This window comes from Salvelinus alpinus, chromosome 21 (genome assembly GCF_045679555.1).
Source record: "Salvelinus alpinus chromosome 21, SLU_Salpinus.1, whole genome shotgun sequence".
NCBI lineage: Eukaryota > Metazoa > Chordata > Actinopteri > Salmoniformes > Salmonidae > Salvelinus > Salvelinus alpinus.
This window is the reverse complement of record NC_092106.1, coordinates 12,331,474-12,358,892: the sequence shown is the minus strand read 5'-3', so window position 1 is coordinate 12,358,892 and position 27,419 is coordinate 12,331,474. Positions and strand designations below refer to the sequence as shown.

Here is a 27,419-nt window from a genome sequence, read left to right as displayed (position 1 = left end):
CGCTCACCGAATCAGCATATTCGTCAATATTGTTGTTGGACGCAATGCGGAACATATTCCAATCCGCGTGATCGAAGCAGTCTTGAAGCGTGGATTCAGATTGGTCGGACCAGCGTTGAACAGACCTGAGCGCGGGAGCTTGTTGTTTGAGTTTCTGTTTGTAGGCTGGAATCAACAAAATGGAGTCGTGGTCAGCTTTTCCGAAAGGGGGGCGGGGGAGGGCCTTATATGCGTTGCGGAAATTAGTATAACAATGATCTAGGGTTTTTCCAGCCCTGGTAGCACAATCGATATGCTGATAGAATTTAGGGAGTTTTGTTTTTAGATTAGCCTTGTTAAAATCCCCAGCTACGATGAATGCAGCCTCAGGGTGTGTGGTTTCCAGTTTACAAAGAGTCAGATAAAGTTCGTTCAGGGCCATCGATGTGTCTGCTTGGGGGGGAATATATACGGCTGTGATTATGATTGAAGAGAATTCCCTTGGTAGATAATGCGGTCGACATTTGATTGTGAGGAGTTCTAGATCAGGTGAACAGAATGACTTGAGTTCCTGTGTGTTGTTATGATGATCACACCACGTCTCGTTAATCATAAGGCATACCCCCCCGCCCCTCTTCTTACCGGAAAGATGTTTGTTTCTGTTGGCGCGATGCATGAAGAAACCAGCTGGCTGCACCGACTCCGTTAGCGTCTCTTGAGTTAGCCATGTTTCCGTGAAGCAGAGCACGTTGCAATCCCTGATGTCTCTCTGGAATGCTACCCGTGCTCGGATTTCGTCAACCTTATTGTCAAGAGACTGGACATTGGCGAGTAGTATGCTAGGGAGTGGAGCGCGATGTGCCCGTCTCCGAAGCCTGACCACGAGACCGCCTCGTTTGCCCCTTTTTCGGCGTCGCACAGGGTCGCCGGCTGGGATCAGATCCATTGTATTGGGTGGAAGGCAAAACACTGGATCCGTTTCGGGAAAGTCATATTCCTGGTAGGAACGATGATGAGTTGACGTTAATCGTATATTCAGTAGTTCCTCCCGACTGTATGTAATGAAACCTAAGATTACCTGGGGTACCGATGTAAGAAATAACACATAAAAAAACAAAATACTGCATATTTTCCAAGGAACGCGAAGCGAGGCGGCCATCTCTTTTCGGCGCCAGAAGTTTGTGTGTGTGTGTGTGTGTGTGTGTGTGTGTGTGTGTGTGTGTGTGTGTGTGTGTGTGTGTGTGTGTGTGTGTGTGTGTGTGTGTGTGTGTGTGTGTGTGTGTGTGTGTGTGTGTGTGTGTGTGTGTGTGTGTGTGGACCACACTGCAGACTCCATTCTGTGGGTGTCTCTCAATCCATTATCTGGAGCAGGGAAAATGCAGCCAATTATTTCATTTTCCAGCATTTTCTCTGTCTATGTGTTTCTGTGAGGGTCTGTTTGTACACAAACATCGATAACATACAGTATTGATGTTGTATGTATGTTTAGCAGAGTTACTGTTGCATAACTACTGTGCTGTGCTGTGTTCCTGTGGCTTCAGGCTTGTTACCGGTCAGTGGGCTGAGGGTGGAAACGTCGGGGGAGGTGGAGGCAGTGAACGGTACAGATGTGTGGCTGAAATGTACCTTCCAGAGCAGCTCGCCCATCACCCCAGCAACGCTCACGGTCTCATGGAGCTTCCGACCCATCGGACCTGGCCGTGAAGAGTCAGTGAGTGACCCTGGCTAATTGTGGAACCCTCTGGGCATCCTCGAGATGTAGTTCAGAGACAGTGTGTGTGTGTGTGTGTGTGTGTGTGTGTGTGTGTGTGTGTGTGTGTGTGTGTGTGTGTGTGTGTGTGTGTGTGTGTGTGTGTGTGTGTGTGTGTGTGTGTGTGTGTGTGTGTGTGTGTGTGTGTGTGTGTGTTTATAGTCTGTATTCTGTTGTTTGTCAAGGACCTCTGAGTCAACCATCAACCTCCTTGTCAGCGTCATTTTGAAATCTGTCTGAACAGTTTAGAAAAATGACCTTGTTTCGGAAACGCTATTGTTAAAGAAACTCAATCAGAGGTGACAATTAAGTCAATTAGATGCAATTAACTACCCTCTAATGAGGTGCACTGTGATCTCATTAAGCATTGTGCCAATCTATGTCAGGTGTTCTATTACCATGAGAGGCCTTACCCTCCCCCGGACGGGCGTTTCCATAAGCGGGCGATATGGGCAGGTGACATCATGGGGCGGGACGCCTCCATCGTGGTACGTAAGGTCAAGTTCACTTACAATGGGACATTCAGCTGTCAGGTGAAGAACCCTCCGGACGTCCATGGCAACGCAGGGGAGGTGAAACTAACCGTGGTCACCACAGGTTAGTGTCTGTCTACTGTGAAGCGTTCAAGGGTGCTGGGTTAAAATATACTGTAGACATGTATGCTTTCCAATCTTTGGCCTCAGGCTGTGAAAACCTCCCAGCAATCTTTACAAAACCAATCTGGCCCATTTGTCATTTATTCCATCCAGCAGATCCTTTCTCACAGCAACAAGAGGTACTAGCCGACATTGCTACTGTAGTGGGATACTATGTATACTGTTGATGCATTTTTTAAAATCCTAACACATCCCATAAAGTCATCATCATGTACCTCCCCTGGGAACCAGCCATCTAGTCTTGTTTGAATAGATAAAGTGACAGTTACCTCTTTGCCTATTTCATTTACCCCTCTTCTCTTTAAAGCCTCCTTCTCTGAGATTATCATGCTGGCTGCAGCCATCGGGGGCGCCATCGTGCTGATGGTCATCTCCCTCGTCATCATCATGTCAATAAGACGATGTCGCGAGAAGAGACAGGAGGAAGAGGGGGCGGAAGAACTACCTCGCAGACAGAGAAAGGACCCTACCGTGTGGTAAGACAGAGAGAGAGGAGCAAGAGAGAGTGGGATCTCTCCACCCGGTCTCCCCACTCTGGCTGGGCTGTGTGGTGCTCACCTCTGGGACTGTGCTCAGTCAAATGCTCTGTCTGCGTGGACACTCTCCTCTGAACCTAGCTTTGGAACCGAAACCTGGACCTATAATTGGGCAGATGTTTTTACAAAGAGCAGACTTAAATGCTAAAAGTGCCTTGGAATACTACTGTAGATGATCCATCTGCTGGATCCTCTATCTTACTGCCATGCACCTTTCTGGAAAGACAGTATGCCTGCATTCATATTTTCCTATATTTCCTGTACAGTGTTTCTATTGTGATTTACTACTAACCATTTTCAAACTCTAACATCTACCCAATCAATTTCCAATCGCGTAGCACTTAGTAAGCCAATGCCCATGGTTGTATAGGTACCAGCAGTCTCTCTCTCATCTGGTTCAATGCATTTCAACCACAAGTCCACGACAAGCTGTCTTTACATTTCCGTCTCAGTTTATTGCTGACCAATGATATTATTTTGTTTTGTTCTGAAGTGATTTTGTATTTCTAAGCAGATGTTTTTTTTATCAGTAAAAATGTTAAACTACTGCAGAAATACTCAAAATAATGTGAATATTCACTGCAAGACTCAAGACACTTGTTTAAAACAGACATTTATAAAATATTAGACTCAACATGAAGTTGGTTATACAAAATCATTATGTTTAAATGCTTAAAAATTTCAAAGAATTGACTATTTCACTATGACTGTCACTGTATTGCAGTTGTTTTTAACCTTTAGATGGTTGACACCCGATGTCTATGTTTTAGACAGTGCATTTATGGTCAGTTGAACACATTCTATTTGATTTGGTGTCTATGGCATACACAATATATCAGTAGGGTTCCAAATCTATGGTCTATGGGTGAAGGGACTACTTTGCCTCTCATTCTGTTGGGTTTTCTGATCTCTGTGCATTGGGTGCTTCTCTAGGTTTACATTTAAACAATGTCATGTGTAACCACATATGCAAAAGAAATTGCCCTTTGAATCTCACCAACAAAAGCCAACTCTACATGGATTTTTTTTTTTTTCAAACAACAAAATCCAGACCAATTGATTAATCCTGAGCAAAAATGGTGTTCCAAGATGGCTTCGCTTGAAAAGTTGTTATTTTCCCCTCATATAAAAGGCCAATTCCTGCTCAACCTTTCCCGTCTTTGGCCTCTGACCTCTGCGGCTTTGTCTGCGTGTGTGTGTGTATGTTTGTGTGTGTGTGTGTGTGTGTGTGTGTGTGTGTGTGTGTGTGTGTGTGTGTGTGTGTGTGTGTGTGTGTGTGTGTGTGTGTGTGTGTGTGTGTGTGTGTGTGTGTGTGTGTCTTAGCCACCCTGCAAGGGCCATCCACCTGTATATGGACGATGACGTGCTAGAGGTTGACAGCTCGGACGGTATGATCTCTGAGGCCAGCACCAAGGACCCCAGTTCCTCTGAGGAAGACGACAAGAGCTCTGACTACGGCGGTGGCGATGACTCTGACTGAGATGGGGACACTGAATGTTGGTTTTATTTTAGCTATTGATCCTCCGTGGCTAAATTATGCTCTGTGGTGTATTTAGAAAATTGATAGTGGGCTCCTGTGGTTGGATAAAATATATAGAGTATATATACACTACCGTTCAAAAGTTTGGGGTCACTTAGAAATGTCCTTGTTTTTGAAAGATTTTTTTGTTTTTTTGTTTATTAAAATAACATCAAATTGATCAGAAATAAGGGCCTCCCGGGTGGCGCAGTGGTCTAGGGCACTGCATCGCAGCGCTAGCTGCGCCACCAGAGACTCTGGGTTCGCGCCCAGGTTCTGTCGCAGCCGACCGGGAGGTCTTTGGGGCGACGCACAATTGGCCTAGCGTCGTCCGGGTTAGGGAGGGTTTGGCCGGTAGGGATATCCTTGTCTCAGTGCTCGCTAACCAAGGGAGCCGGGTGCACAGTGTTTCCTCCGACACATTGGTGCGGCTGGCTTCTGGGTTGGAGGCGCGCTATGTTAAGAAGCAGTGCGGCTTGGTTGGGTTGTGTTTCTGAGGACGCATGGCTTTCGACCTTCGTCTCTCCCGAGTAATTACTAGCAATTGGATACCATGAAAAGTGGATAAAAATTGATCAGAAATACAATGTAGACATTGTTAATGTTGTAGCTGGAAACGGTAGATTTTTTTAATGGAATATCTACATAGGCGTACAGAGGCCCATTACAAGGTAACTTGTCTAATAGACACGGGCTGGAATGCGGTTTTAACCAATCAGCATTCTGGATTAGACCCACCCGTTGTATAAATAAATATAATGCGAGGGTTTACAGTGACTGAAGCCCCTGTGCCCAAGCCTATGGAGGGCCCAAGAGACAAAAAAATATATAGACATTTCATATTTTTTATCCAACCGCAGGTGCCCACTCTCAATGTTCAAAATACACCAGAGAGCATAATTTAGCCACAGAGGATCGATAGTTTAAAAAAAGATAGCTGTGGATTAAGTTTTATCACAAGCACATACAGATAACTCCTAAACTAAAGCCAATATAAAGTGTCTTAAAAGGCCTAGATTCTACAAGTGGACCTAAACCATGCCAGGAATATGCGTCCCACACCATAACATATACTTTGTGTCCCTCATTACTCAAGTGTTTCCTTTATATTGTCAGTTACCGGTATGCCTCCAGCCTCCATGTGCGCCAAATATACAGCTTGTTGCGTTGTGGACAAAGACATAGAATCCATAGAAGGGTTTTGGAACCTCACCCTGGCAATTTGACTGTTAAATTCATGGGTACACTAGCAATGGCTGCCAGTCCTGATTTGAATGGGAACTGCCATCTATGGATTATATTATATTTCAAAATGCAATCGAAGGGAAAAAATGTACAGTTTGTAAAGCAAATGCCTACTGCTGAAAAGAGAACACTAAACTGTCTATAGAACCAATGGAAACATTATTCTCAACAACTGCGAACATCAGCACTGTTTTTCAAAGGAGCTAATCTTGAGATAGACTATTGCCATGACGAACACATCGGCCATCAGCGGTGAGTAGCCTATGGCTAAGGGTGAGTCATTGTGCCACTGGAAAGTTTATTTAATAGCCTACTGTATGTGTGTATATATATATATATACAGTGGGGAGAACAAGTATTTGATACACTGCCGATTTTGCAGGTTTTCCTACTTACAAAGCATGTAGAGGTCTGTAATTTTTATCATAGGTACACTTCAACTGTGAGAGACGTAATCTAAAACAAAAATCCAGAAAATCACATTGTATGATTTTTAAGTAATTAATTTGCATTTTATTGCATGACATAAGTATTTGATCACTTACCAACCAGTAAGAATTCCGGCTCTCACAGACCTGTTCGTTTTTCTTTAAGAAGCCCTCCTGTTCTCCACTCATTACCTGTATCAACTGCACCTGTTTGAACTCGTTGCCTGTATAAAAGACACCTGTCCACACACTCAATCAAACAGACTCCAACCTCTCCACAATGGCCAAAACCAGAGAGCTGTGTAGGGACATCAAGGATAAAATTGTAGACCTGCACAAGGCTGGGATGGGCTACAGGACAATAGGGAAGCAGCTTGGTGAGAAGGCAACAACTGTTGGCGCAATTATTAGAAAATGGAAGAAGTTCAAGATGATGGTCAATCACCCTCGGTCTGGGGCTCCATGCAAGATCTCACCTCGTGGGGCATCAATGATCATGAGGAAGGTGAGGGATCAGCCCAGAACTACACGGCAGGACCTGGTCAATGACCTGAAGAGAGCTGGGACCACAGTCTCAAAGAAAACCATTAGTAACACACTACGCCGTCATGGATTAAAATCCTGCAGCGCACGCAAGGTCCCCCTGCTCAAGCCAGCGCATGTCCAGGCCCGTCTGAAGTTTGCCAATGACCATCTGGATGATCCAGAGGAGGAATGGGAGAAGGTCATGTGGTCTGATGAGACAAAAATAGAGCTTTTTGGTCTAAACTCCACTCGCGGTGTTTGGAGGAAGAAGAAGGATGAGTACAACCCCAAGAACACCATCCCAACCGTGAAGCATGGAGGTGGAAACATCATTCTTTGGGGATGCTTTTCTGCAAAGGGGACAGGATGACTACACCGTATTGAGCGGAGGATGGATGGGGCCATGTATCGCAAGATCTTGGCCAACAGCCTCCTTCCCTCAGTAAGAGCATTGAAGATGGGTCGTGGCTGGGTCTTCCAGCATGACAACGACCCAAAACACACAGCCAGGGCAACTAAGGAGTGGCTCCGTAAGAAGCATCTCAAGGTCCTGGAGTGGCCTAGCCAGTCTCCAGACCTGAACCCAATAGAAAATCTTTGGAGGGAGCTGAAAGTCCGTATTGCCCAGCGACAGCCCCGAAACCTGAAGGATCTGGAGAAGGTCTGTATGGAGGCGTGGGCCAAAATCCCTGCTGCAGTGTGTGCAAACCTGGTCAAGAACTACAGGAAACGTATGATCTCTGTAATTGCAAACAAAGGTTTCTGTACCAAATATTAAGTTCTGCTTTTCTGATGTATCAAATACTTATGTCATGCAATAAAATGCAAATTAATTACTTAAAAATCATACAATGTGATTTTCTGGATTTTTGTTTTAGATTCCGTCTCTCACAGTTGACGTGTACCTATGATAAAAATTACAGACCTCTACATGCTTTGTAAGTAGGACAACCTGCAAAATCGGCAGTGTATCAAATACTTGTTCTCCCCACTGTATATATACACTGAGTGTACAAAACATTAGGAACACTTGCTCTTTCCATGACAGACTGACCAGGTGAATCCAGGTGACCTGTGATTTCTTCAACCGCCCCTGCTGCTAAGCATGGCAGCCGGGCTGACATAACAGGAGAGGAGAACATGAGGGAAATGCCTTTAAAGTATTTTATCTCAAGCAGTGTTTGAAGAAGAGTTTGAAGAGTCTAAAACAAGAATTCATCTGAGAATCCTATTGGATGAAGTTTGAGAGGGGAAATAGGAAGCACCAGGCAGCATAGCAGACTAGTATGTCCCAATGCAGGGCATAAGCACAGGGAAAGGAACAGAACACTGCTACCTGAATGAGTTGCGTGGAGCTGCGGAAAGAAAAAACTGGGATCTCACAATGCGCTGTACCAAAGAGAATGTATCACATCAAGAATGTTGGACTGATTTGAATAGTGTTACATTTATACGAAAAATAAGAAGTACCCAAAGAGCTAAGGCTGTACTGTACACAAGGATGGTGCTTCTTCAGTGTGTTCCGCTCTGTCAATGGATCCTAGAGCTACAGTAACCACTGTAAGTCAAGCACTGGCTAATGAGGCATGGAGACCTCGATGTCTACAGACTGACAACCTGACACTGCCTGAGATAGCCTGATGGTGATTGTGTGTGTCTGTCAATTGGTGGATTAGGTAGATGCCGTGGACATTCATTGATCTGGCCAATAAGGACCAATCAGGTTGATTCTTATGCATGATTCACACTATAGGGTTGACCTGAACTGTACTGTACAGATGTTATCTTTTCACATTGTCCTTTTCAGCACAGTTCCCGCAACTATAGGTGCGCAACCAGACCAGCCAGTCCAGCTGGGCGGTTCGGTTCGGTTTGACTTAGTAATGTGAAAAAAGTATTAGAGCAAGGAGAGTAACTTTTTTTTTAAACCTACCAGCATCTTAGGTATCTACTGTACTGCCTTCACAGTCAGTGAAACTGAGTGGCAAATACCCATGGTCCAATCGTCGACAGAAAGAATCTTCAAATGGTCTTATATTACAGTCTTAGAACTAAGATGAGATGTCATCAGTGCTCGCCGGGGTGCGTGGGAGTTGAAAAGAGTCACATGCAGTCAGATCTGAAAACCCTTAGATTCCAAAAATGTCCTTGAGATTTTTTTATTTATTACCTTTTACTGTACCACTTTTTTATATATATTTGTTTTGTTTTGTAAAACTGAGAAATTGTTTTTTTATGTCTCTGAATTTTAAACATGCAAGAAGTATTTTATCCTGTTTTAAAAAAATCCAAGTTAATGTTACTGTTTGATCTATAATAAAATGACCCTTTTACTGAATTATTGCTGGTCTTGAAGCGTGATGATGTGTCTCTGCTGAAATTTGAACTTTGGCAACTATAGCTGTTAAATTAATGATTGCTGACATCACATACATAGTAGATAGACAAATAGCATGTACATATTATCTCATCAGGAATGCATCGTTATCTATCACTTGTTGTCTCTAGTGGTCTATCAACTGATGTGTGTATGCTATGGATGTGTCCTTAGCTGTAACTGTTGCCCTAGTGCAATGCATTGTTTGAGCTGTAATCACGAAGTATGCTTGCCCATGCATCTGTGAGTTGCGTTCGTGTGTGTGCTTGTAGGATGAGAGTGTTTGCATGTGAATGTCGGAGAGTGTGTGTGTGTATTGATCAAAGTCTATCCCCTCTGGTGCGGCTTTGGTTACTGACTGACAGAGCACGGAGAGAAGGGACAGAGGAGGGAGGGAGGGAGCGACAGAGGAGGGGGATAATACCCTAGAAGGGATTCTAATGATTCAAGATAATTGGATCTGTTGTTGCATTCTGTAGTTAAGAATGGCAGCTCTGTTGAATGAAAGGCAACACTGGTGTAATCTGGGCTCTCTCCAGTATCACCAGGCTCCAGGTGATTATCCACTCAACGCTACGTTCACTCCTGATTTCATCACTTAATCATCTCTGGAGGTTGGGAATAAACAGGTTTTCTCCTCAAAAAGTCTTGGAGAAAAAATGTGATCTTGGGTCAAAAGACTATTCAATGATTATGAAGCAGAGAGACTATGTTGGTCTGCTTGAAACATTTTGCTATTACAGACTCAACCAGGGACATGTTGAAAATGTCAGTGAAGACACCTGCCAGTCGGTCAGCACATGCCCGGAGCACACATCCTGGTAATCCGTCTGGCTCCTCAGCCTTGTGTATGTTGACCTGTTTAAAGGTCTTACTCACGTCGGCTACGGAGAGCGTGATCACACAGTCGTCCGGAACAGTTGATGCTCTCATGCATGCCTCAGTGTTGCTTGCCTTGAAGCGAGCATAGAAGTGATTTAGCTCGTCTGGTAGGCTCGTGTCACTGGGCATCTCGCAGCTGTGCTTCCCTTTGTAGTCTGTAATAGTTTGCAAGCCCTGCCACATAAGACGAGCGTCGAAGCCGGAGTAGTATGATTCAATCTTAGCCCTGTATTGACGCTTTGCCTGTTTGATGGTTCGTCGCAGGGCATAGCAGGATTTCTTGTAAGCTTCCAGGTTAGAGTCCCGCACCTTGAAGCGGCAGCTCTACCCTTTAGCTCAGTGCGAATGTTGCCTGTAATCTATGGCTTCTGGTTGGGGAATGTACGTACAGTCACTGTGGGGATGACGTCCTCGATACACTTATTGATAAAGCCAGTCACTGATGTGGTGTACTCCTCAATGCCACCGGAAGAATCCCGGAACATGTTCCAGTCTGTGATAGCAAAACAGTCCTGTAGTTTAGCATCTGCTTCATCTGACCACTTTTTTATAGACCGAGTCACTGATGCTTCATGCTTCAATTTTTGCTTGTAAGCAGGAATCAGGAGGATAGAGCCTGTTGAAAAGCTTTTCCTGCTTTTCAACAGGAAAAGCGTCAATACAGGATTAAGATTGAATCCTACTACACCGGCTCCGATGTTCGTCGGATGTATGTAGCAGGGCTTGCAAACTATTACGGACTACAAAGGGAAGCCCAGCCACAAGCTGCCTAGTGACACAAGCCTACCAGATGAGCTAAATGACTTCTATGCGTGCTTCGAGGCAAGCAACACTGAAGCATGCATGAGAGCACCAGATGTTCTGGACGACTGTGTGATCACGCTCTCCGTAGCCGATGTGAGTAAGACCTTTAAACAGGTCAACCTTCACAAGGCCCCAGGTCCAGAAGTATAACCAGGATGTGTACTCCGAGCATGCACTGACCAACTGGCAAGTGTCTTCACTGACGTTTTCCACCTGTCATTGACCGAGTCTGTAATACCTACATGTTTCAAGCAGACCACAATGGTCCCTGTGCCCAAGAATGTGAAGGTAACCTGCCTAAATGACTACCGCCCCGTAGTCCCAGAAACCTTAGGCCCACTCCAAGATTTGCATGGGTCCTCAGATCCTCAACAAGTTCTACAGCTGCACCATCAAGAGCATCCTGACTGGTTGCATCAACGCCAGGTATGGCAACTGCTCGGCCTCCAACCGCAAGGCGCTACAAAGGGTAGTGCGTACGGCCAAGTACATCACTGGGGCCAAGCTTCCAACCATCCAGGACTTCAATACCAGGCGGTGTCATTGGAAGGCCCTAAAAATTGCCAAGGACTCCAGCCATCCTAGTCCTATATAGCCTCTGTATGTAGCCTCGTTATAGTTACTTTATTGTTGCTCTTTTATTTTTTTACTTTAGTTTATTTAGTAAATATTTTCTTAACTCTTATTTGTCTTAAAATTGCATTGTTGGTTTAGGGCTTGTAAGTAATCATTTCACCGTATTCAGCGCATGTGACAAATAAAATTTGATTTGATCAGTCAATTTAAATAAATTCATTAGGCCCTAATCTATGGATTTCACATGACTGGGCAGGAGCGCAGCCATGGACTTTATTATGCCCTCCCAGGCCCACCCATGGCTGCACCCCTGCCCACCCACTGGGGAGCCAGGACCAGCCAATCAGAATGGGTTTTTCCCCACGAAAGGGCTTTATTACAGACAGAAATACTCCTCAGTTTCATCAGCTGTCCAGGTGGCTGGTCTCAGACGATCCCGCAGGTGAAGAAGCCGGAGGTGGAGGTCCTGGGCTGTCCTAGTTACACATGGTCTGCGGTTGTGAGCAGTGGTGTAAAGTACTTAAGTAAATATACTTTTAAGTACTACTTAAGTTGTTTTTTGGGGTATCTGTACTTTACTTTACTATTTATATTTTTTACAACTTTTACTTTTACTTTACTATATTCCTAAAGACACCAAAAAGTACTCGTTACATTTTGAATGTTTAGCAGGACAGGAATATGGTCTAATTCACACACTTATCAAGAGAACATCCCTGGTCATCCCTTCTGCCTCTGACCTGGCAGACTCACTAAACATAAATGCTTTGTTTGTAAATTACGTCTGAGTGTTGAACTGTGCCCCTGGCTATCTGTATTTTTTTTAATTTTTATAATAAATTGTGTCGTCTGGTTTGCTGAATATAAGACATTTTAAATGATTTATACTTTTACTTTTGATACTTAAGTACATATAAAACCAAATACTTTTAGGCTGCTACTCAAGTATTATTTTACTGGGTGACTTTCACTTTTACTTGAGTGATTTTCTTTTAAGGTATCTTTACTTTTACTTAAGTATGAAAATTGGGTACTTTTTCCACCGCTGGTTGTGAGGTCAGTTGAACATACTGCCAAATTCTCTTAAACGACATTGGAGGTGGCTTATGGTAGAGAAATGGACATTAAATGATCTAGCAACATCTCTGGTGGACATTCCTGCAGTCAGCATGCCAATTACATGCTCCCTCAAAACTTGAGACATCTATGTCATTGTGTTGTGTGACAAAACTGCACATTAGAGGGGCCTTGTATTGTCCCCAGCACAAGGTGCACCTGTGTAATGATCATGCCGTTTAATCAGCTTCTTGATATGCCACACCTGTCAGGTGGATGGATTATCTTGGAAAAGGAGAAATGCTCACTAACATGGACGTAAATAAATTTGTACACAAAATGTGAAAGAAATAAGCTTTTGTGTATGGAAAATTTCTGGGATCTTTTATTTCAGCTCATGAAACATGGGACCAATACTTCACATGTTGCGTTTATATTTTTGTTCAGTGTAGATAAGCTTAATGAAAGAATGATCGAATTGGAATGTTAGAAAACCATTCAAATTCTGGCTGTCATATCAGTTACTAGTTACTATGTAATTACACAAATACAAGATACATCTAACTGTATGGTATCTGTTAAACTTAATGACATTTTGGTCAATATTTGTGTTGAAGTATATAATAATGTAAACCTAGATTTGGGATTAAGACCTCTCTGTGTTGTGAGTCCTTTAATCCTCCCTCACACCTACTGAACTACTCAAGACATGATTAGTATAACACGGCTTGGTTAAAATGAATGAGGGGACAGCTAGACAGACAAACAAACAGACAGTAATATTCTCTTCCACAGATCATTCCACACCCAATGATGGATTGTACCGGGCACAGAAAGTAAAAATATCATGTCACAGATCCCTCCGGAATGTTCATTACGCACACCTGGCCCCTATTGCCAGGGATTAGTAATTGTATAAGTGTGTCCTTGGTTTACCATTGTCCTGTCGATTATTGTTACTATGTCCGTTGGTGCGTGTGAGTACCTGTGCTGTGTGTTTTGGGCGTTCGTGCCCTTGTGGATTGCGCAGATGATTACGGGTCTCTTCCTGTGTGTTAACCATTGTGCGCTAGTGTTATTTATTCGAGGTACTCCTCGCTCTTTTGTTTTGGGTTTCTACCCTGTGTTTTGTTACATGTTTGGTCTTCGCCCCTGTGCCTTTACACTGCACGCCATAATTTGGGCTTAATAAAAAAAACGATTACGCATTCCTGCGCCTGTCTCCCGATCCTTCATGCCAGCGTGACACATCACCCTATTGGTGCCCTTTGCCACAAATGGGCTGGGCTGGGCTTGGCAGGTAGCAACAGCAGCAATAATACACACTTCACCATGGGAATGTAACAGCACAGCTGAACTGAAGACTTGACTGACGACTTACAGCGTCCCCTGGCGAGAGCGTGCACTCTAACTACATTATGCTGGGAAGAGACATGAGTAAAATAGGATTCCATCATTTTTCAAGGGGAGAGTCAACACTATGTTCATGGGTGTGTTGTCCACAGTACGATTTCCGACAGATGTTGATTGAGTCTGCCATCCGTTGCTTTGACAATTTTGACAGCTCCAGTCATGTTTGTATGTATACCTCTCAGGTTTCTGTACACATGAAGAGATAATGTCCTCTACCAAAAGGTGAGAGGAGGGCCATGTACTTTTCATCAAAGCACTGCACATTCACGTACACCTGGATAATCAGATGCAGGGTCTGGATGTTGTAACTAAACTCCTTTTATTAGTTTCCAACATGTTGACATCTGAAGAATCAGCCCTCTGTTGCCCGTGCCACCATGGAGACAGTGAGAAGTGAGGGTCCATTCATTTTCACTGGGAAGGTAGAGCTGAAATGCACACTAGTGTACCAAACAGAGGCCTCTCGATGCATACACTTCACAAAAATACAAAGTGGCACTGTTGGAAACACACTCAGGTAATACCCAGAGGCCAGAGTCCTTCACATTTGCAACTAAAAGTACATCCCTGAAACTCTGTCCATGGAGAAATCTGATTGTGATGTATTTCTCTTGTCGGTGTAGGAGGTGCATGCCCCCGGGATGGATAGTGGTTCACTACGGATGTAATGATATCAGAGTTAAATTAAGACATAAATAACTTCAAAGGGCTCTCTAACGTAGGCGTGTACACAGGGGTAAACTGTGGAAGAGATAGACAAATATCTCACCCATTAAGGATAATTACAAAGTTAAAGACTGGGGCTCTGGGACAGGGGTATTGTACTCTAGGAATAGCTGGCCGCTCCCACAGGGTAGCCAGAAGTTTACAGAGAGGGATGTTTGGCTGATGAGAAAAGAGGATTAGACACACAATGTCACATAAGGTGATGAGTGGCATTGAAAGAGGTTTAATTTACATTCGGGAGTGAAAAAAATGCTTTCCAATTGGGTGATGTTGCTACTACAAAGACATAACGACATTGAAAGAGGTTTAATTTACATTCGGGAGTGAAAAAAATGCTTTCCAATTGGGTGATGTTGCTACTACGAAGACATAACGACAAGCACATTGCCAACGTAAAAATCATGCAGGCCTACTCAGGTAAGTGCAAAAGATAACGTGACTCTTCTTTTGCTCTCTCAAGCTCCTCCTCCTCATTCTTGTCAGTGCTACAGAAGTTTTGTTGAACGTAAAAAACGCACTAAGAATCTGTGATGCCAGGCCGATGATGGTTAATAAATTAAGATAGTTCACTCAGGCCGTTTACCATTGAAAAAAAGCAAGTTCCGGTGTACTTAACTGGGTGTGTCTCCCATAGACAGTAATGCAATAGCAGCTGGGTCTGGTCTACTTAGTTCATTGAAAAAACGGGTGAACAAACAGCGAGTGGGGTGTCTCGCTTCCTATTCCTTCTTTGGCCAGGCTGCGCAGGGTCTGTCTGCCACACTTCCTGAAACACCTGTTTGTCAGTTAGTGGGCACTGGACAGGCACAGCGGAGCAAATGAGTTACACAAAAACATGGACGACGAGTCCCTGGAATGCAACATTTGACTAGACCTTCCAATTTATTCTAATTGTTCTAAACCCCCACCTCATTTTACTAAAATGCTTCGGCAACAACATATGAGTATACGTTTGAACATTGTATTGTTGCTGTATTTAGTGGTTTGTTTTGGTGAGTACAACCCTCTTATTTGTCGAGCTCGTTTTCAATGTCACAGATCGCCGAATTTGCGTTACAAACAAATTAAACACACATTCGGGTTGTGGGTGTTTTATAGAATCCTGAATTTGTACCCTGTATAATTGTCTAGGCCTACTGTTTTTACCCTACAGACTCATTCATTGTGAATTATTGTTCGAATTATTATAATAAGCCACATGTTTCCCTTTACATTTAACATAATATATACAACATTTTGATTAGGCTACTATGTATCCATTTGTGAATAGTCACTACCAAGTAATTATACTGCATGTTTACAACAAACCAAATTGCTCCTGAGGCCGATGTTCCTTACAACAGGAATGCAGTACCCTGTCATGTGAAATTCATGAGACCCATGGCTTTGACCTTTTCCCTTGTTTTCAATTTCAGACACGTTTTGTTATTGAGCTTAAAGTAGCCTGCGTCCAATGCAAAGCATCCATGATCTATAACTGTGAATATGACTCTTGGGTGAGGTCTATTGACATTGATCAGATTTATATAACAATTCATATTTGGATATTTACTGGTTGGACAGTAGGAGTCATTTCCTGTATGTTAGAGACATATGTGGATAAATGCCAATGGGTTGCCAACTTTCCCATCAACAATTTAAATGTCAACAGCTATCAAGCATCTGCTACTCGAAAGGCTCTTCAGCTTGAAATATTATTATTTATTATATATATATATTTTTTTGCTACCTTGATTATGAGATTAGCTTGTTCACTTTCGGTCCACTTTACAATGAGGTCTTTTTAAATAGCGCAGGATTTCTGTATATTAACCCTATGTAGATCACAGTACTCAGACTGTCGCTGTGTCCATAGATTTTTTTTTTTAAGTGTCTGCTTTGGATGTGACCTTCACTTGTCTCTGTGGGGACAGTGTACAAAAGCTTACAGTTTAGTCGGAAGTTACCCGACTACACCTTAGCCAAATACATTTAAACTCAGTTTTTCACAATTCATGACATTTAATCCTAGTAAAAATGCCCTGTCTTAGGTCAGTTAGGATCACCACTTTATTTAAGAATGTGAAATGTCAGAATAATAGAGAGAATGATTTATTTCAGCTTTTATTTATTTTCATCACATTCCCAGTGGGTCAGAAGTTTACATACACTCAATTAGTATTTGGTAGCACTGCCTTTAAATTGTTTAATTTGGGTCAAACGTTTCGAGTAGCCTTCCACAAGCTTCCCACAATAAGTTGGGTGAATTCTGTCCCATTCCTCCTGACAGAGCTGGTGTAACTGAGTCAGGTTTGTAGGCCTCCTTGCTCGCACACACTTTTTCAGTTTTGCCCACAAATGTTGTATAGGATTGAGGTCAGGGCTTTGTGATGGCCACTCCATACCTTGACTTTGTTGTCCTTAAGCCATTTTGCCACAACTTTGGAAGTATGCTTGGGGTCATTGTCCATTTGGAAGACCCATTTGCGACCAAGCTTTAACTTCCTGACTGATGTCTTGAGATGTTGCTTCAATATATCCACATAATTTTCCTGCCTCATGTTGCCATCTATTTTGTGAAGTGCACCAGTCCCTCCTGCAGCAAAGCACCTCCACAACATGATGCTGCCACCCCCATGCTTCACGGTTGAGATGGTGTCCTACGGCTTGCAAGCCTCCCCCTTTTTCCTCCAAACATAACTGTGGTCATTATGGCCAAACAGTTCTATTTTCAGACCAGAGGACATTTCTCCAAAAAGTACGATCTTTGTCCCCATGTGCAGTTGCAAACTGTAGTCTGGCTTTTTTATGGGGGTTTTGGAGCAGTGGCTTCTTCCTTGCTGAGCGGCCTTTCAGGTTATGTCGATATAGGACGTGTTTTACTGTGGATATAGATACTTTGGTACCTGTTTCCTCCAACATCTTCACAAGGTCCTTTGCTGTTGTTCTGGGATTGATTTGCACTTTTTGCACCAAAGTACATTCATCTCTAGGAGACAGAATGCGTCTCCTTCCTGAGCGGTATGATGGCTGCATGGTCCCATGTTGTTTATACTTGGATACTATTGTTTCTACAGATGAATGTGGTACCTTCAGGCGTTTGGATATTGCTCCAAAGGATGAACCAGACTTGTGGAGGTCTACAATTTTTTGACTGATTTATTTAGATTTTCCCATGATGTCAAGCAAAGAGGTAGGCCTTGAAATACATCCACAGGTACACCTCCAATTGACTCAAATTATGATAATTATCCTATCAGAAGCTTCTAAAGCCATGACATCTTCTTCTGGAATTTTCCAAGCTGTTTAAAAGAACAGTCAACTTAGTGTATGTTAACTTCTGACCCACTAGAATTGTGATACAGTGAAATAATCTGTCTGTAAAGAATTGATGGAAAATTACATGTGTCATGCACAAAGTAGATGTCCTAACCGACTTGCCAAAACTATAGTTTGTTAACAAGACATTTTTGGACTGGTTGAAAAACTACTTTTAATGACGCCAACTTAAGTGTATATAAACTTCTGACTTCAACTGTATCTACTTGCTCCAAGGCAGAAGAATTGTTATGTACTGTTGAAATCTGAATCACATGCAGACCTACAGTGTGCTGTATGTTAAATGATACGTTTGCATTTCCCTGTGTGGGTTGGAATTCACATGGAAAATACAGTATTGAAACTTTGGGGGTGTGCCTGTTTTGAAATATATCACACATTATTGAAATCTTTTGTCTTTTTAAAAATATTTTTTACATTGCACAATGTCTGCATTGGCGATGCTCGTCACAAGGAATACTACTACTGTAGGCTGTGTTGTTATTGCCATGTTTGCTGATAGTTGATGGAAAGATCAACAGCTTTTGTTGTTTGCTTGCCAATCCAGGAAGTGGTAGACTATTTTACATGTGCCACTTGTACATACACTTGTTATGGAAATCGTTAGAAAATCAGCTCCTCCTCAATTTCTGCACATTATACAACGGGTGTGCAGTGCTTGTTTCGTAGGCATGTTCTAGGCAGAACAGCTATTAAATGGTTGAGATTTTGATTAATTGCTTGGAATGCTTGTGGTTGTTATGTCTGTATGTTGCCAATGCCAGACTCTCAATGTCAATGAAAAGATAACAAGGAAAGAGAGAGAACTAGGACACTGTTACTGCTATTCTTGAGTCGTCTGGTAGTCTTGTTGTCAGATGTTGCCAGGGAAACAATGTCTCCCATGGAAAATGCATTAGATTGTGTAATTCCAATTAATGGCAGGCAGTGTACAGACGTTTTAATGTTGCCATCTGGGTACTGGGTTAATACTGGGTCAACAATGTGGGCCTTTAGGGGTACCTTTGACATTGTGATTTATATGCAATTGTAAAATGAGACCTTTAGATTTATTCTGTTTATTTTTGTTTTATTTATATGAACTACTTTTCTTCCAAATGATTAATCTTTTGACTGTCACAGTGTATTTTGTTCCCAACTGGATTTCACTCAAAAGTCTGTACAATTGTCTGCCCTTCCTCCTCCTGAATCTGTCTTCCTCATCTGACCACCTCACCCTTCCTGCTGTCTCCCTCAGTGCTGTGCCCTGTGTCAGGCATAACAGTGAGCTCCCCTGCGGAGGTCCATTCTGTGAGGGGTGATGCCGTCACCCTGACTTGCACTTTCACCTCTACCAGCCGAGCCACCAGCCGTATGTCAGTGGACTGGTCCTACAGGCCCCAGACCGGAGGCCCTCCGCAGGCAGTAAGTACCCATGAATCAGTATATTGAGTTGATTGATAATAAAGCGCACATTGAATGAAGAATTACTGTGCTTTTACGCCCTGGCATGGGTACACTCAATATGGCTGCCGCCGGCCCTCCCATCCCAATACATTGACTTGAATTGTGATGCCCGTTAGAGTAATTCTATTTCTATGGTACACTTAACCCCTGGAAATATGACTCAGAGACCCCAGGCAGTTAGGGGCAGGAATCAGGATCACTCTTCTACATCTTGGTGATGTGGTAAATGTATGTTAAGTTGCGGTCAGGTCTCCGACACCAAAGCTCCCCTAGATCCAATTTCCTTGTCGATACTCTTAGCAGCTGACCGCGTACATTTTTAATTCCATTTGGAGGGCCGATAATGTATACGCTATGTAGTTGTTGGCGTATCATATCCTATAGGAGCACTCAGCGCTAATGTGCTGCGGCTCCCTTGATGAGGTGATAGGAGCTGTTGCTTTAGTCATTAAGATGTAGTAGTCAGGCCTACTGCTGTGTCAGTGTCAGCAGATAGTGTGGGCTGTTATGTCACTAACACAAACTCTTCATCCTAGGTGTGTGTCGGCTGTATAAGCATAGCAGGGTTTGGTTTAAATTCCTTATTTACTCGAACAAGTTTGTTCTGTGCAACTATAGATGGATAAGGAAACGTGTATAACTTTTTGCCGCATAGCCCAACAGAGCTAGCCAACACAACAGAGCTAGCCAACACAACAGAGCTAGCCAACACAACAGAGCTAGCCAACACAACAGAGCTAGCCAACACAACAGGGCTAGCCAACACAACAGGGCTAGCCAACACAACAGAGCTAGAGAGTGAATCTGTCTCTCATAGTACATTTATTTCCATTCAATTTCATTATTGGATTCGGACACATTTATTGCCACAATCGTATATCAAAAGGCACTGTGAATAAGTATTTGAAAACTCAATCAGAAATATAATTTATCAGCCAATGCTTGAGAACTATGAATTGGTGGTGTGCTACAGTCTCCCTGCATAATTATCAATATCTTGATGAGAATGAATTTCGAGGGTTGAAAAGGCAGCTCAAAATGTCCAACGATTAAATCACATATCCGTAGCAGCGGATAGCAAGGAAGGACTTGGATGGCTTGTGATTAAATTCCTCTGAATGACTCTGAATGAACACCTCCAGTCAATCAATGTCCTGTATAAGTCATGACCAAATCAATTCAATATCCATTTTGATGGCCATGATCCACCAGGTTTTTATTCGGTGAGTCACTACCGTTACGGTAACCACAAAGCTTTGAACCACAGACCCTAACATTTGCACCCCGAGAGACGGTTTCCCGGACCCAAATTAGTCCTGGATTGAAAATCATTCAATGATGATTCTACATTGAAAGTGAGTTTTAGTCCAGGTCTAGCTTTAATCTGGATCTGGCTCTGAATGTTTCAGAGATACTTGGCTAGTTGTAACCTGTCTGAGTTAGGCCTAAGTATCTGTCTGGGTTGACTGGGTGCAGTCTCAGCTCTATGGCTGTCTGAACTGAAGTGCCTCCTGGAGAGCCCAGCCCATACAGAGCTATAAAACAATATAACTGCTAAGCACCATTGATTGTTAACAGGCCTGCTGTGTGTTGGTTTTTCTGTATATTTTCTTGTGCCGTTTATTCACTATATGTAATTTGTTTTCTTCGATGTGGCTCTTTGACACTTCTTATTGTCTATTTGTTGGTGTGTTGCCGTCTGATGAGTAAAGCCCTATTTTAGCTTCAACTTTATTCAAACCCCTTTTTGAAACCATTCCCAGCCTTCTACCCCTGCTACTTTTCGAAACGCGGTCATGGTTAGTGTGATTGATGCAGTATTTCTGTTGTCTGTATCTTGTAAAGTGGCTCTGTTGTTGCCACGGTTTGAGTAACACTGTCCTAACCCTATGCCCAGAGTCATCACAATCTCTCCTCTTTGTTCCCCAGTTCTTCCACTTCTCCTCTCTGGTGTTCCCTCCGCGGGACGGCCAGTTTAACGGGCGAGTGAAGTGGCTGGGTAGCCCGGCCCGGGGCGAGGCCTCCATCCAGCTCCTCAACGCCTCCCTCAGCGACAACGGCACCTACACCTGCTCCGTCAGGAACCCCCCCGACGTCCACGGATTCCCCACCTCACAGACCGTCCTCACCGTGACGCCCAAAGGTGAGGCAATTCCTCAGAGAAATGTATATTTAGGGCCAAATTCTAACTTGAGATGGGTGCATGCACTGATGTTAATAGGACTATTGAGAAAATGTTCCAGTAAGAACATTTGTGTGCGTCTCAAGTCAGAATTTGTCCCGTAATTGAGAGGCAGGAGTTTAAGATTTGTTAGTAAAGGTGATTGTGGGTTCACCCTGTTGACCTTAGGAATGATGACGTGTAGAACATGACTGTGTGGGAATTGTGGCACTGGGGAGATTTACGACTCATTGGGCAGTAAAACCTACCTCGTGTTCAATGCTGGTATGGTCGGTCACATTTATATGATGCCTTTTCGAATACTTATAGATTTCAGTACGTGTGCGTTACACATAGTCACATTTTTTACAAAGCTAAAACAATCCATCTTTTAGAAGCTTTTGAGGAGAGGATGCAGATTTATTTTACGGGTTTATTTAAGCAATTGCACACGAAGGCATGCTAAACTACCTTTTTAGTACGGCTGTGCTGCGATCGTAGGTACAAGGCGGATCTCGTAACTAAAGAGATTAAGGAATCTTTACCGTCTCCACTTTGCGCTGACACTGAGTGTGTATGTGGTTATGATGAACCCTCTCCTCTCCACAGTGCTCGCGGTTCACTTCTCGGACGTGGCGGTGCTTTTAGCCTTCATCCTGCTTCCTTCCGCCATCATCACGCTGGCTCTGCTGGGTCGCATGTGCTGCCCTCTGAGGGACAAGAGCCAGGCCCAGGGTTACCACTCCCCTATTGAGGTCACACCTGGGTGAGTAGATTTACTCCTCAATCAGTGCACCAGTTCTTCAGGGCATCCTGGACATATGGCTTTAAAGAAGTGATATGGTTTTGGTAAAGAGAGCCCCCATCGCTGACTTGCTGAGTGGACACTATGGCTTTTTCTCAATGAATCTTTCCTTGATTCCTTTCGTCCTCTCTCCTCGCCTCCTTCTCAAAATGCATTGGGGAAGAGGGTCCGAGGGGAGGGACAGTGGACCTTCTCCTCCAATACGATTGAAAAGAAGCCGAGCAGAGATGATGCGAGGAATCAAGGAAAGATCAATTGAGAAACGGCCTTGAGCCAGTATAGCAAATTGCTACTGCTGACTGTTTTGTGATTTGACCAATTTGAACTCTACCATCTTTTTGACAGAGAGGAGCCTGGCTTCAAGCAGATCCACAGCAAGGAGAAAAACACGACATGCTGCCACATATATTTTCTGGTATGGCATGTTTCTTTTTGCTTATGAATTAGTTAGGGGCACATGTCTCGCCCGATCAATTTCAAATCAAATTGTTTTTGTCACATGCGCCGAATTCAACAGGTGTAGACCTTACAGTGAAATGCTTACTTACAAGCCCTTAATTAACCAACAATGCAGTTTTAAGAAAAAATAAGTGTTAAGTAAAAAAGAACAGTATCAAATAATTAAAGAGCAGCAGTAAAATAACAATAGCGAGGCTATATACATGGGGTACCGGTACCGAGTCAATGTGCGGGGGCACCAGTTAGTCAAGGTAATTGAGGTAATATGTGCATGTAGGTAGAGTTAAAGTGACTATGCATAGATAATAATCAGAGAGTAGCAGCAGTGTAAAAGAGGGGGGTAATGCAAATAGTCTGGGTAGCCATTTGATTAGCTGTTCAGGAGTCTTATTGCTAGGGGGAAGAAGCTGTTAAGAAGTCTTTTGGACCTTGACTTTGCGCTCCGGTACCGCTTGCCATGAGGTAGCAGAGAGAACAGTCTATGATTAGGGTGGCTGGAGTCTTTGACAGACACCGCTTGGTATAGAGGTCCTGGATGGCAGGAAGCTTGGCCCCGGTGATGTACTGGGCCGTACGCACTACCCTCTGTAGTGCCTGGCGGTCGGTTTCCGAGCACTTGCCATACCAGGCAGTGAAGCAACCAGTCAGGATATTCTCGAAAGGTGCAGCAATATAATTTTTGAGGATCTGAGGACCCATGCCAAATCTTTTCAGTCTCCTGAGGGGGAATAGGCATTGTCGTGCCCGCTTCACGACTGTCTTGGTGTGCTTGGATGATGATAGTTTGTTGGTGATGTGGACACCAAGGAACTTGAAGCTCTCAACCTGCTCCACGACAGCCCTGTCGATGAGAATGAGGGCGTGCTCAGTCCTCCTTTTCCTGTAGTCCACAATCATCTCCTTTGTCTTGATCATGTTGAAGGATAGGTTATTGTCCTGGTACCACACGGCCAGGTCTCTGACCTCCTCCCTATAGGATGTCTTATCGTTGTCGGTGATCAGGCAACTGATCAGGCCTGATCACCGACAACGATGAGACATCCTATTGGTGTCCACACTGTTGTGTCATCGGCAAACTAAATGATGGTGTTTGAGTCGTGCCTGGCCATGCAGTCATGAGTGAACAGGGAGTACAGGAGGGGACTGAGCATTCACCCTTGAGAGGCCCCCGTGTTGAGGATCAGTGTGGCGGCTGTGTTGTTACCTACCCTTACCACCTGGGGGCGGCCGGTCAGGAAGTCCAGGATCCAGTTGCAGAGGGAGGTGTTTAGTCCCAGGGTCCTTAGCGTAGTGATGAGCACTATGGTGTTGAATGCTGAACTGTAGTCAATGAATAGCATTCTCACATAGGTGTTCCTTTTGTACAGGTGAGAAAGGGCAGTGTGGAGTGCAATAGAGATTGCATCATCTGTGGATCTATTGGGGCGGTATGCAAATTGAAGTGGGTCTAGGGTTTCTGGGATAATGGTGTTGATGTGAGCCATGACCAGCCTTTCAAAGCACTTCGTCTTACAGACATTAGTGCTACGGGTCAGTAGTCATTTAGGCAGGTTACCTTCGTGTTCTTGGGCACAGGGACTATGGTGGCCTGCTTGAAACATGTTGGTATTACAGACTCAGTCAGGGACAGGTTGAAAATGTCAGTGAAGGCACTTGCCAGTTGGTCAGCGTATGCTCAGAGTACACATCCTGGTAATCCGTCTGGTACTGCGGCCTTGTGAATGTTGACCTGTTTAAAGGTCTTACTCATATCTGCTACGGAGAGCGTGATCACACAGTCGTCCGGAACAGATGATGATCTCATGCATGTTTCAGTGTTACTTGCCTCGAAGCAAGCATAGAAGTAATTTATCTCGTCGGGTAGGCTCGTGTCACTGGGCAGCTCGCGGCAGGGCTTCCCTTTGTAGTCTGTAATAGTTTGCAAGCCCTGCCACATCCGACGAGCATCGGAGCCGGTGTAGTACAATTCAATCTTAGTCCTGTATTGACACTTTGCCTGTTTGATGGTTTGTCGGAGGGCATAGTGGGAGTTCTTATAAGCATCTGGGTTAGAGTCCCGCTCCTTGAAATTGGCAGCTCTACCCTTTAGCTCAGTGCGGATGTTGCCTGTAATCCATGGCTTCTGGTTGGGGTATGCACGTACAGTCACTGCGGGGACGACGTGATCGATGCACTTATTGATGAAGCCAGTGACTGATGTGGTGTACTCCTCAAAGCCATCGGAAGAATACCGGAACATACTCCAGTCTGTGCTAGCAAAACAGTCCTGTAGCTTAGCATCTGCTTCATCTGACCGCTTTTTTTTACTGACCGAGTCACTGGTGCTTCCTGCTCCTGAATCAGGAGGAAAGGATTATGGAAGAACATCCCCACAGCATGATGCTGCCACCACCATGCTTCACTGTCGGGATGGTGTTTTTCGGGTGATGAGAGGTGTTGGGTTTGCGCCAGACATAGAGTTTTCCTTGATGGCCAAAAAGCTCAATTTTAGTCTCATCTGACCAGCGTACCTTCTTCCATATGTTTGGGGAGTCTTCCACATGCCTTTTGGCGAACACCAAACGTGTTTGATTATTTTTTTCTTTAAGCAGTGACTTTGTTCTGGCCACTCTTCTGTAAAGCCCAGTTCTGTGGAGTGTACGGCTTAAAGTGGTCCTATGGACAGATACTCCAATCTCCGCTGTGGAGCTTTGCAGCTCCTTCAGGGTTATCTTTGGTCTCTTTGTTGCCTCTCTGATAAATGCCCTCCTTGCCTGGTCTGTGAGTTTTGGTGGGCGGCCCTCTCTTGGCAGGTTTGTTGTGGTGCCATATTCTTTCGATTTTTTTAATAATGGATTTAATTGTGCTCCGTGGGATGTTCAAAGTTTCTGATATTTTTTTATAACCCAACCCTGATCTGTACTTCTCCACAACTTTGTCCCTGACCTGTTTGGCGAGCTCCTTGGTTTTCATGGTGCCGCTTAGTGGTGTTGCAGACTCTGGGGCCTTTCAGAACATGTGTATATATACTGAGATCATGTGACACTTAGATTGCACACATGTGGACTTTATTTAACTAATTATGTGACTTCTGAAGGTAATTGGTTGCACCAGATCTTTTTTAGGGGCTTCATAGCAAAAGGGTGAATACATATGCACGCACCACTTTTCCATTAGTTTTTTCCCCCTTCATTTCACTTCACCAATTTGGACTATTTTGTGTAGTCCATTACATGAAATCCAAATAAAAATCAATTTAAATTACAGGTTGTAATGCAACAAAATAGGAAAAAACGTCAAGGGGGATGAATACTTTTGCAAGGCACAGTACGTGCTCGTAGTTCATCTATTTTATTATCCAGTGATTGTACGTTGGGTAATAGGATCGATGGTAAAGGCAGATTACCCACTCGCTGTCGGATCCTTAGAAGGCACCCAGACCTACGTCCCTGATATCTCAGTCTCTTTCTCCTGCGAATAATGGGGATGAGGGCCTTGTCTGGAGTAAATTATTTGCGTCCGACTCGTTACAGAAAAAAAAGTATTCTTCCAGTACGGGGTGAGTAACCGCTCTCCTGATATCTAGAATCTATTTTTGGGCATAGGAGACGGTGGCAGAAACATTATGTACAAAATAAGTTACAAATAACGCAAAAAAAACACACAATAGCACAATTGGTTAGGGGACCGTAAAACGGCAGCCATGTCCTCCTGCGCCATTATAGCATACTCTAAATGTAGTTTATGTCTGACAATTTGAGATGTCAATTAAATATTTATCTGTTACCCCACTTCCTGTCTCTAGGATTCCGACTATGAGGATTACTACGTCCACAAAGAGAGGCCTCCGGCTCAGGGAGAGACCATGGCCGAGTCTCAGTGCTAGAGATCCCTGGTGGCGGTGGTCTGTAAGAACAGCAGAACAGGAATTCTCACTCACACTGTTAAAAATGCCAAGATTCCTGGACTTGGCTCTGTGGACGGGGCAGTCTCTCACACTCACCTCCCTTCTCTCATGGCTTGTCCACAGCTGATTCCGCTGGTGGGATAAATGTGAATCCTGTGCCACACACACACACACACACACACACACACACACACACACACACACACACACACACACACACACACACACACACACACACACACACATACGTTTAGCACTATACTCTAAACATTTCTGGATGGATTTTCTTATTATGAAGGAGATGCATATATTAAGTTATTGTCTGCTTTATAACTTTGGAAATGTTGAATCATTGTATTTGTACAGCTATTATGACCGTTTTTTTTAAGTATCGGTCTTCATGGAATCTATTGCTAGAATTGTAGTTAATCTTTACCTGTGGTTACATCTGCTTCATTGAGGTCAATTAAGATTGTTTTAAACATGTCTTTAGAGTTAGTGTTACATTTGAACCCGTTGGTATAACTACATTCAGGAGTAGACATATTATGACCTCACATTCTGATGTTGAATGAATTTACAGGATTTGATTTACATGTTAGAATTGGGATGTACAGTGTAGTGAATGTTGTTGAATGCATGCATGTGCAAAATGTATTATAATTCTGCTTAATAAAATACATAAATGTTCTTGTCCGTTGGTAAAATGGTTAGTCCAGTTACCATGTAAGTTGAACTACAGCACATTTTCAATAATGGTGGTCTTTAAACCTAATCTGACTTAAACACGGGCACCCATGTTGTTCGAAATCGCCATTCATGTTGCTGGTGTGAACTACACTGAACAAAAATATAAACGCAACATGTAAAGT

General features: G+C 43.6%; 2 protein-coding genes across 2 annotated transcripts in view; both read left to right on the top strand.

The window, feature by feature from the left end:
* Positions 1–6,663, top strand: part of LOC139547838 (myelin protein zero-like protein 2) — a 28,912-nt gene extending 22,249 nt beyond the window's left edge. Inside the window, exons 2-5 of the mRNA XM_071356962.1 lie at positions 1,521–1,690; positions 2,116–2,326; positions 2,693–2,861; positions 4,245–6,663. Of these exons, the coding sequence (XP_071213063.1) occupies positions 1,521–1,690; positions 2,116–2,326; positions 2,693–2,861; positions 4,245–4,401 (707 nt within the window). The 3' untranslated portion in view covers positions 4,402–6,663. The remainder of the gene's footprint in view (positions 1–1,520; positions 1,691–2,115; positions 2,327–2,692; positions 2,862–4,244) is intronic.
* Positions 6,664–15,173: 8,510 nt separating this feature from the next.
* LOC139547837 (myelin protein zero-like protein 3) lies at positions 15,174–27,237 on the top strand. The gene is made up of 6 exons (XM_071356961.1): positions 15,174–15,464; positions 19,028–19,194; positions 21,166–21,379; positions 22,007–22,163; positions 22,548–22,617; positions 26,446–27,237. Exons 1-6 carry the CDS (start codon positions 15,395–15,397, stop codon positions 26,524–26,526), a joined length of 759 nt encoding a protein of 252 aa, XP_071213062.1. The 5' UTR covers positions 15,174–15,394; the 3' UTR covers positions 26,527–27,237.
* The last annotated feature ends 182 nt before the right edge of the window (positions 27,238–27,419 follow it).